Source organism: Passer domesticus, chromosome 6, assembly GCF_036417665.1.
Source record: "Passer domesticus isolate bPasDom1 chromosome 6, bPasDom1.hap1, whole genome shotgun sequence".
In the NCBI taxonomy this organism is placed as follows: Eukaryota; Metazoa; Chordata; class Aves; order Passeriformes; family Passeridae; genus Passer; species Passer domesticus.
This window is the reverse complement of record NC_087479.1, coordinates 70292748-70303760: the sequence shown is the minus strand read 5'-3', so window position 1 is coordinate 70303760 and position 11013 is coordinate 70292748. Positions and strand designations below refer to the sequence as shown.

The 11013-nt window shown below is 53.4% G+C and overlaps 2 protein-coding genes across 2 annotated transcripts; both read right to left on the bottom strand.

The window, feature by feature from the left end:
* Positions 1-7049: 7049 nt before the first annotated feature.
* Positions 7050-8888, bottom strand: LOC135302352 (uncharacterized). Its single transcript, XM_064422722.1, has 6 exons — positions 8778-8888; positions 8470-8607; positions 8093-8269; positions 7810-7965; positions 7488-7651; positions 7050-7158 (listed from the first exon to the last, which is right to left on the bottom strand). The coding sequence occupies exons 1-6, from the start codon at positions 8886-8888 to the stop codon at positions 7050-7052; spliced, it is 855 nt and encodes a 284-aa protein (XP_064278792.1).
* On the bottom strand, positions 8810-10694 carry LOC135302213 (maestro heat-like repeat family member 5). The gene is made up of 6 exons (XM_064422647.1): positions 10516-10694; positions 10183-10331; positions 9793-9940; positions 9391-9578; positions 9172-9308; positions 8810-8892 (listed from the first exon to the last, which is right to left on the bottom strand). Exons 1-5 carry the CDS (start codon positions 10657-10659, stop codon positions 9185-9187), a joined length of 753 nt encoding a protein of 250 aa, XP_064278717.1. The 5' UTR covers positions 10660-10694; the 3' UTR covers positions 8810-8892; positions 9172-9184.
* Positions 10695-11013: the final 319 nt, after the last annotated feature.

Here is an 11013-nt window from a genome sequence, read left to right as displayed (position 1 = left end):
CCTTCCGGGCCTCAGCACAGCAACTTTGCCTTGACAACGCCGGGATGCGGCCGCTGACATCACAATAGCAGCCGCCCTAGGCTGGATTGTGAATTCATGCATAGAACCAGACCTGCTCTACACCTAATGCCAAAAAAATCCTGCAAAGTTTTCCTCTGCTACAAAGCAACACAAAAAGCCCTCCTAGTCCATCACCTGTTGCTCAAGGCATGTAAGAGTAGAAACACACTTAGCCCCTAGAGCCCACACTGAGAAGCTGAGCACTGAGAAGGGACCAGGATGTGAGGAGCCGCAGCAGTGGTCTTTGACCACTATTTCTGCTGAGCAAAAACCAGAAAGCTTATTCCTTTGTTCTAGAAATCAGAAAACAAGGAGAAGCACTGCTTTAATTACATTTAGAGGTTTTTCCTAGGTACAGAGACATGGTCATGGATCTTTCTGTATATATATATTTTATTTATATATACATATATATATATATATCTATATATATGTATGTGTATTATATTATTGAATACTATATATTCAAAACATTTTACATCATAGCCATGGGAAATGGCATTCCCACAGCAGGGAAATGCCATGACAGAAAATGCAAGGAGGATCGTTCTGTATGACTCACTCTAGCAGGGAGGCCTTGGGACCAAAGCACCACCACCATTTTTTCCCCCATTTTTCTCCTTCCACAGTATTAGTCAGGAGGCGGGGCTGAGATGGGGGGCACGGAAGTGACAGCTTTGACACACAGCTGAAACCATCAGGGCCAGTGTGGCATGTGGGACTGTTTTTCCACTGCAGCAGAACCAGGCAAGCCAGAGTGGTGACACTGATCCCAAGTGAGTCCAGCCAAGCCAAGTGGAGCCCAGCAGGGTGGTAGGAAGAGGCAGCTAAGTGGCAGATCCCATTCCCACACACATGCCCAGCGTGGCAGACTGATGGCAGCGGCAGTGCCAAACAGAGCTCTGCAGGGACAGAGAGACACCCATCACCATCGCCACTGCCACCATCCCTGCTGCAGAGAGGGAGCAGGAAACTGCCACTGCAGGTGCACAGCTGCTCCAGGCAGCACCAGCAGCCCCCATCTACCATCAGAACCATTCTGTAAGCCCTCGCCATCCTGTCTTTGTTCCAGGGGCCCCATGTGACACTTCACCTTTGTTGCTTAAGCCATTACTCCTTTTGCACTATTTTCTTCTTATTGTTGTGCACTGCTTTTTATTTCCTCACTACATTATAACTCTAATAGTTTTAACCTCTCATTTATTGTTTTCTCCATTGACCCTTTCCATTGTCATGGAGAAGGAGAGAGAGGAGAGGCTTTACAAGGACTACCTCAAGAAGAGGACATAGAATGGAGGGAAGGCCTTAGAAAGAATAAACAACCCTCATGCTGCTGCTTTTGCAAGGAATAAATATCCAAGTTTCTTAATATCCAGCCACAAATCTGTGGAGTCTTGACAGCCAAGAAGCACAGGAACCTGGACACCTTGTTGTGAGAGACTAGAGGAGATTGCTGGCTCAACACTTTTCAGGGGCTTGTATGTGGGGAAGGGGCAGATCAAGCCTTGCTCTGGTGAGGCCATGCCCCACTCAGCATGCCCCACACCCCCAGGCCTGTATCCCAGCCCAGCAGTGGCCACTGATCCCTGGCACACCAGAGGCAATGCTCCACACCTGTGTCTGGGGCCCCTAACCCAGCTCCTAAATGGCCAGGTGAGTGGGAGCCCCATGTGGGGGAAGGCCCCAGGAGAGCCAAAGGCTATTTACCTTGGGATATGTGGCCACCACATGTCTTGACCCTACCTCTTCTTGGAATTTCTATCAGCTGAACACCACTGGAACCTGGAGTGATAGCTGTGTTGGTTCTTTTCTGTCATTCTCTTTTTCTCTTTCTTCTCCCTTTTCCCTCCTCTCAGATTTTTGAAAATAACTTAAAATGTAACAGGTTTAGTAATCTAAATGTAAATTAACTTACTAAGATTATAAGTTGAATGGGCTAAATTAATGCTTCATAGAATGTTTTATGTTGATTGAATCCTGCTCTAAATTATTTTTGGCTTTAAAGTTCTCTTATTTTCAAATGTTGCCAGTGAAGGGTTTTGATGTTGTTCCGAACTCTTGAGAACATCTCGTCAGTATTTCTCCTGCTTTTCTAACTTAGAGTACATGAACAAGTTTAAATCCTTTTAAAGTATCTCATAGAGCAATGTTTTTGGAGGCTTGCATTTTAATTGGCACAGCAAGCAGGGTACTCTTGAGGTGAGATGGGCCTTTTATACAGCATTAACTGTTCATGACATAATAAAGGAGAAATAAATTGTCAGTCAAAGCTGCTCTTTTCTGGCAGAAAAGTAATAGAATCCCACGCAGAAACTGATCTGAACTGCTCTCCACTGACGCACTTGCTAAAAGCTTATATAGAAAGCTTGTCCAGCCCTAAAGAGAGATGGGGATGGAGAGAAACTAGCACCATCCACAGTTACTTGTGGAGAAACATGAAATTTGGTAGAAGAAAATTAAAAATTCCCAGTAAAGGACCATGCCTGGTATGCATATGCATGGAGGTTTGACTCAGAGCTGTATGGTGCCCATCAGCTGGAAAAGGAGCTGCATCAGCTGCAAATTGCTGAGCCTGAAACAATAGCCAGCCTCAGGCCAGAGCAGGAATTGAATGCCAGGATGAAGCCAGCCCCCAAACCATGAGAAACCAGTGAAACACGCTCTTCCAAAGCCAAAGAGCTTTAGAGTTGCAATTCAACACTGCTGGGGAAGGCCCGGAAGCAGTGTTTTCCGTAGTCCAGGAACAGCCAGGCCTTCCTGACTGCAAGGTCAGCCCCACAGCCCTTGGGAGGCCTTTAGTGCCTCAAAGTCCAACCCCGCCCCTCACCCTAAACTCTCCCCACCCCTATAAAATACAGAGGCAGGATGCCCCGAAAATGATGTCACCTTCCTCTGCTCCCTGGAGGAGAGGTTCGGCTCTGCAAAGCCAATCTTCTTCCCTCCTCATCCCAAGCCCTGCTCACTGATAAAGAAGGAATTCACTTACCAGGATGCAGTGTCTGCAGTGATACCTCATTCTGCAACAGAAGTGGTTGAACTACACGGGAAAATAAGCAATGATCGCAAAGAAAGGGAAATGGAGAATGTTTTGTGAATTTGGATTTGGGGGAATGAAATAGAACTTTTGGAGAAGGAAGCACATGGTGAAAAGCGCTGGTCTTTTGCTCAGGGAACAACTTGTGGTATGAAAAGTTTGGACCCCTTGCAGAGGGGGGAACCCCATACAATGCATGAGAAACAGCTAATGCCTGTTGACCTTCTTCTGTGTTATTGTAAGTTATTTCAACATTCAACTGTTGAAATAACTTACAAATAACTGTTGAAGGATCAAAACTGAGAAAACAAAATCTTGGCACCACCTCCAAAAAGTTATGGTTGTTGATAGAAGGTGGTGGATTGAAATATCCCTAGAGGCTCTCTGGAAAGAAAATGGGGATTAAATGGGGACTCAGTTTCCCCGGATTCTTAATGAAACTTTGCAAACTGCTCCTGCCCTGCCTCCTTCTGGCAGCCCTGGCTATTGAGCCTTGTCTGCCACCAAAGGCTGGAAGCCGAAATGCTGCTGCTAGAGCATAACCCTTAGGAGAAAATGCTTTTATCATCGTGCAAGTTTGTTGTTTTGGTCTCACTAATAAGCCTGAATGTTCAAGAATGTCCTCACTAGTCAGGAGACTGGGTGTACATCCAGACCCGGAAAGGAGAGCCACTTAACCAGAAGTGGAAAGGACTTTTGATCCCATGGCTGTGAGATTTACAGCTGGACACTCCTAAATTATGTGATTAAAGTTAGCTCTGGACACATGGAATTGTATTGGACAGTCCAGTAAATGTAACTCTGCTGCAAATAAAGCTGCAGTGGACATTTCTAAAGTGAAAAAACATTAAATGTTTTCTCTTTTTGCCCATTTCCAGAGCAGTGTCCCTGGTATGGCAGCAAGGCTGTTTGTTCCTGAATTAGTCAACCATCCTAGCAGGACCATGTACCTAATGACTACAATAGCAAGTATGGCTTTGAGTGCCAGAGGGGTAAGAGACCAAGAAAGAAAAGAGAGCCATGTCTGTAGGAGTGTGCACCCTAATGGCAGAGTGGCAAAACTAGCCTTTGTCCCCCAGAAAAGAAAAGAAGGCCAGAAGTTTCTCTCAAGGATTAGGTGAAAAGCCACCTCATGGGACCTCAGGGACTTCACCAAATACTTGAGGACATCTAATTGGATAGAAGCCAAAAAGTCCCGCTTGATCCATCAGGGAGAAAAAGAAGAGAAGAAAAGAGCTAAGTGCTTTTGTGAAGTGTTTTTACCAGGAGCAGACTGCTGCACCTGGCTCGAGTTTTTCTCTTTGTTATTATACCTTTTATTAAACCTTTTTGTTTCTAACACTGCAGCAGAAGTCATCCTGCTAATTTTATGCCCCCAGAGTAATAGATAAGCTGTCCTTGGGTGTATTATATTTCTTTTGAGGGCTTATGAGACCTGGCTAAGAAAAAGAAACATAATAGAGCAGAACTGGGCAGCAGCAGGGGGTACTACAGTGCACTCACAGCCACCTGCCAATGCAGCTGGCCAAAACTAAAACAAGCACAACCAAAAACCCAAACACTACAGGTGCTTGGCCTAATAGCCTGGTTACTAATAACATAAGAAAACAACTATTAAAGATGACACCTGGGACACCAGCTGGCCAGAGCCATTTCCCAGCTACCGCAAAACTTGCCTTTCTCTGCGAACACAGAGGTTTCAGTTGCCCACCTTTCAGAGAGAGGAGCCTGCCAGACCAGGTTGAACATTCAGCAATGTCTACTTGAATGATCTCAAGCTTTCAATCCAAGCCCAAGCTTATGAAGTGTGATTCTTCCTTTAATTTCCTAGATTCAAAACTGATTCTTCAGATCTATGCATGAGACAGTTCTCCAGATCTACTGAGGACATGGAATGGTTTGGAAAGCAAACTAAGGAACAAGGCAAAAAACCAAATTTTATAGGGCCAGGGAGAAAATGCTAAGAGGAAAAAGAGCAATTGTGTTTCTATTCCATCCTTATTAGCTATAACTTGCAATTGCTGTGGGGTAGTTAAGAGTTTATTCAGGTTGACAACTTGAGTCAAAAGTTTATTTCATTCCTGAAGCTGCAGACTTGAAATGCTTCAAGTTCTTACATCCCAGGGGAATCCTGTATGCAAAATACTTGAAAACACATTTTTTATCAGAAAGAAAAAGAGATTTAAGCATTGTTGCAAGTGTTTTATATATTCATAGAAATATCAAACTACTAGGTTAATTCCTGAGACTATTTTTATCTTTTGCTCTTGTGCTTATTGTTCTCTTATTCCATATTCTCTTACTACTTGTAACCCACACTAATCCTATCTCACTGCATGCAATAATAAAGCAAAGAATTACCTAAGGGATGAAAAGAAGGCATTCCTCACTATCTTGCATAAGGATGAAAATGGAACATTTCAAAGACTTCAACAACTCATTTCTCTGAATAGGAGCAAAGAAATAAAAGGCAGCAAGCTTTAAACACTCCACAAATTCTAGCAGAAGTAAGCAGCTCACAAAGGGCACTAAGGCAGGGAGACATGTGGACACGTGCACACCATCACCTCATCTGACAAAAATGAACCTGTTTCACAGCACCAGGCAGTTCATAGAGCCAAACTCCTTCCCCAGCCCCATGGGAAAGCAGTGTCAAGGCACAGGAACCGGGAAGTGTCCCAGGGTGCAGAGATAATGCTGGCAGCATTTGAGCCTGCAGCACTGGCTCAGACACACTGAAGTTCAGCTGTTGCTGTGCAGCAGTTTCTTCACACTGGTAAGTTTCATGGGGCTGGCTGTATTTTTCACAACAGCCACTTCAGTACAGGACGGGTGTAGTGAAAAGCACCGCAAGCTCCTTTGCCCTCGGTGGATGTTTGCCATGGAAGAGCATACTCAAGCTGGCTCTTCTAAAACCCAGGGTCCTTGCTCCCTTCAGTGTGCTCAGCACGACCTTCAACTCCATGGTGCTGTGCAACTGGAGCAGCAGGACAGGGACCTCTGCAGCTTGAGCTGCCCTTGTTCCTCTCTGCCCGTGCACAGACGACGGCGTGGAAGAGAACGGCAACAGGGCCCTGCATGTCCCTGGGCTCAGGATTTGTGCTGCTTCAGCTCCACAGAGGGAGCCACGAGTCATGTGAAAAAGCCAAAGTGTTTATTAAGGGAAGGCAAAGTGAAGGGGTGAACTGGGAGGGAAAAACGTGGATGGGCAGGGCTTGGGGGCTAGAGGGAGGGAACTACCAACAGGAAGGGAGGAGCTCCTGAAGGTTGCCACAGGCTCGGCTGTGACCAGCAAGAGCTGCTGGGCCTGCAGCTTCAGCTGGTCCCCTCTGCTCTGCAGTTAGTCCCATCTTCAGTGGGAAGTGGGGGTGGCCAAAGGACACTGGTTCTTCCCATCCTGCAGGCGCAGTTCGGCAGATCTTGCGTCGAATGTCAGCTGGACAAATTGCTTTATAAAGGAGGGGCACTCATATTCGCTCAGGGCTTGAAGGGCTGGAAAAGAAAGGAACAGTGCCACGGTCACAGGCCTGATTGCTGGCATCCAAGCAAAGCCTCCTGCCAGGGCCTTCCCACCCAGCTTTTGCCATGGCCAGGAGTGAGCGGCTGACAAGGGCTTTGGCCAGAAGGCGCTGGCCTCGCATCCCGCACGTGTCTCTGAAAGCTCTCCGGGCTCTGCTCCCGCTGCCCCTGGTCCGCACAGGGAGCAGAGCCCTGGGCAGCCCGGGCAGGGATTGTAGCTCCGGGGCCAGGATGTGCAGCTGCCCCCGGCGGTCCCTGCTGGCACACGGCTGCCCTCACTCACCCTCACTGAGGACCTGGAGCTCCTCCTTCTGTCCCATCAGGAGCACTCCGGCCACCCCTGGCAACACAGAGGCTGTGGGGCCCCAGGCGGCACAGCTGCCCGACACGGGCGCTGCCAGCCCCGGGGCCGCACGCCCTCCTCCCCGGGCAGGGCTCAGCCCGGGCCCTGCCGCACGCTGCCGCCCGAGGGAGGGCACGGCTGCGGGAGGGCGGCGGCAGCGCCGAGGGCGGGCGGGGCTGCAGCGGCCCGGGCGCGGCTCCCACTGCCGGGGCAGCGGCCGGGCCGGGAGGCGGGGAGGGACGCCGGGCTCATGGCTCACCGATGATCCTGACGGCCGCCTCTCGCAGGGGCCGCTGCGGGCTCTGCAGGCGCGGCAGGGCCCAGCGCAGGTGCTCGGCCGCTCGGCTCGCGTCCTGCAGCAGCTGCGGGGAGCAAAGGCTCGGCGCGGGCTCTGCCCCTTGGCCGGGCGCTCCCTGCGCCCAGCACCGGCCGAGCCGGCCCGCACGGCCCAGGGCAGGGAGCGGCGTGCGGGGCGCGGGCTGGCGGCCCTGGGGGCAGAGTTGGGCAGGGACACAGCTGCCAGCCCCGCACACTGAGCACCGGGGCCAGGGGGCTTCTCCAGCCCGCGGCTGGCGCTTCCAGGCTCTCCTTACCAGGTGCTCGGCAAACTTCATCCGCTGCTCCTTCCTCAGCAGCTCCTCCATGTCCCTCCTCCTCAGGAACCGGGCCGCACAAAGCAGTGTTTCCAAAGAGGCCTGGAGAGCAGCACACAGCCAGAGGTGGAACCAGAGCCCAGGGCACAGGACCTGTGTCCCTGTGCCAAGGCCATGCAAGGCTGCAGCCTGCCAGCTGCCAGGGCTGGAGGCAGCCGAACCCCTTGCCAGGGATGTGGCAGCATCACACAAAGCCTCACCTTGGCCACACGCCGGTTCTCATTGTGCCAGCAGAAGAAGAGAGGGAGCAGGCTGCGGCTCACAATTCTTGTCAAAGGCTTTTTGCCCTCTTCCACTACCAGCTCCATCACCTTGCTGAAGAGCTGAATGGAGAGCAGCTGCACATGGCTGCTCTCCTGGAACAAAGAAAAAGACCTCAGCACCAACTACTCCAGGCCCAGCAGGGCAGAGGCCTAAAACTGCACAAGATACAAAATTTCTAGGCAGCCTCGAGTGCTCCTGGCTGGGGGCACAGAGCCTTACATTCTCAAAGTGTGGCAGGAGTGGTTCAGCCAGCTTCAGGGCGGTGATGCCGGGTATCTTGAGGTCTTTCTCCTGGAGCATATATGTAAGCACGGAGAGGATCATCCTGACCATCTCTGCATCAGGATCAGCCAGCTGCTCCAGCAGGTGTTGATACAGGCCACGTATTCCTCCACTCTGTGTGCAAGACGAGGCTGTGCTGTGAAGCTGAGGACAGCTGCAGCAGCAGCAGCTGCTTGGGGCACTCGGGCAGCTGAAGCGGGAGGCAGGAGAGCTGGGAGCAGCTGCCTCTGGTGCCAAAGGCCAGCTGAGCCCAAAGGTCTGTGTTCCCCAGCCCCACGCTGCCAGTGTGGCTTCAGCCACTGCCCCCTTCTTACCAGCAAGGGCTCCTTGCTGAGCACCACGAGGCCTCTGAGCTCCAGGCGCAGCCTGTCCCTGCACTCGCTGGGCAGGTGCCTGGATACGACCGACAGGGCACTGTGACCGTGTTTGCTCAAGTCCAGACACTCCAGGAGCTGAAATGCACAGGGCAGTGATGGGGACCTGGCCAGCAGGAGCCTGGAGCCGCACAGGGCCGGGCCCAGGCAGCAGCAGCGGGCACGGGCAGCGTCCCAGGGGCTGCAGCTACCAGAGGCCAGAGAGCTGGGAGGCAGCTCAGCCAGGCAGCGCTGGCCATTAGGCTCACCTCCACCAAGAACGCCAGGGCAGGCAGATGACAGCGTGGCTGCTTCCTGATGAGCAGGCTGAGCAGGTACAAGGCGATGCGGGAACACAAGGGGGCCAAGCCACGGCGCATCTCCCTGGCAGGGGGGAAAAAGGCACCAAAGCCCTAAGCCAGGCAGGAAAACCTCTCCCAGGACTGACTCACAGAGGTCTGATCTGTCCCTAGCACTGCCAGGGGACGTGGGTGCTTTGGGAGGCAGCTGCTCCCGGGCACCCTCCTCTGCCAGCCTTTTCCAGTCTGCTTGGGTGCCCCTATGTGGCAAGGCACTCTGGCCCAAAACCACAGGGACTGTGTGGGGCACTCCGGGCACAGGGCACAAATGCTGGTGGTGGTGGCGGGGAGAAGGGGCTCTCACCTGGCCAGCAGACCTACTGCATAATGCTGGGTGTCGGCACAGAGCAGGTGTCCCAGACCTGCTTGCACTCCAGAGCCACCAGCTTGTTCTCAAAGCCCAGTTGGCAGAGCAGAGCCTTCACGGCCTGCACTGCAAACCTGTGTGCCGAGCAAAGGCCAGGTCACACTGGGAGCACTGGCCCTGGCCACAGGGCCATGGGAAGGACAGGGCGACTGGCACCTGTTAGGCTTGGTGGGAAGGCGGTGTTCCTCCTGGCACGCTCTCCAGAAGTCCTCAACCTCTTCTGGTATCTGCTCTGTGGTGGAGAAAACTTGGAAGAGCAGAGCCACAAACAGCTGGGCCGAATGAAGGACTACTGCGTCGTGCCACTCGGGCATGTGGGCAATCTTCCACAGCACCACAGTTGCCTGCAAGGAGAGAGCAGCCCGAAGCAGCGCTCAGTGCCCAGCTGTGCATGTGGCAGGGCCCAAGGGGAAACGCAGGGCGAGCACCCAGCCTGCTGGCCCTGAGCCTGCCCCTAGCCCAGCTTTCAGCCCAGCAGCTGAGGCAGGGAGCTGCAGGGCAGGGAGAGCATGGAGAGGCAACCCGGAGGGTGAGCAAAGGCCAGTTGCAGAAACTCACAGCCAGGGCAAAGACGGCCTCGTTATCCCCACTGTAGAAAAACATACTGTACAGTGGCCTGTCCTCTATCACAGAGAACAGTGCTGGAAGCACCTTCTGCACTGCGGGTCTTGACGTGCCGATGCTTCTCCACATCAGTACAGCAGCTCTGTGGGAGCAGAGCTGCACGTCAGTACCGTGCCCTGTGCAGCCGCGTGGGGCCGGGTGACAGAGCCCCGGTGCCCTGAGGGGCAGGGGGGGAGCATGGCAGCAGCTCAGGAAACAGAGGGGCCCGAGGGTCCTGGAGCTCTCTGCCTGTCTCTCTGGCAGACCCCTCTGGACAGGCTGTGCAGGGTGAGGGGTCCTATGGGCCGGTGAGCACCAAGCTCTTGAGGCCCTTGTGCCCCGTACCTGTCACAGGATGGGGCACAGCGCAGGAGGCTCATCACCACATTAGCAGGGTGTTCTTCAGCCAGGCTCAGAAAGTCTGTTTCCAGCCCCGTGTCCGCAGTGACACGGGACACGAGTCTCTGGTGAATGTCCCCCACCCTGGCTGCCACCTGGAGGAGGCATGGGGATAGCTTGGAGTGCTGTCTAAGGGAGCAACTTGCCCACCTTCCCCCAGGAAGTGCTTGCCTTCCCACCCCACTGTGCTGGCCTCAATGGCTAAGGGGACCCAGGGGACGTGGCCTAAGGGGCCACACGATCCTGGGAGGCCTGCAGCCCTGGCCCCAGGCTGCTTACCTGCTGCTGAGATGAAAAAATATCCGGAATGGGAGCAGGAATCCCAGTCCAAGTGGCCGTGCTGTTCATCTTTGAGATGGCCCGAGTCCTTGGTGTCCTTCGCTTCCAGCTGTTTGTGCTGGCCGTGCCCTCAGTCGGAGCCATGACAGCCTTCGCCCGGCCCGCAGCTGTTGCCCTGTCTGAGGTTGCCGCATGCTCAGAGGACGCCGCGCTGGCACCAGGCCGTGCCCGCAGCTCGCTGGGCCTGGAGCCGCGCTCGGCCGTGCCCTCGGTGGCGGTGGCACTGGTCTTTCTGCGCCGAACACGCAGGAACCTCCACAGTGCCTGCAGCAGAAGGAAGGGCGGGAAGAGAGGGACATTCCAGGGTCTGCTCCAAGCGCGGGGCTGTGCCGAGCAGTGCCAGCAGGCCCAGCCCAGGCCGGGATGGCCGCAGGTACCTGTGCTGCTCTGTGGAAGCGTCCGCTGGTGGGATCCTGTTCTCGTGTCCCATCCTTTCCT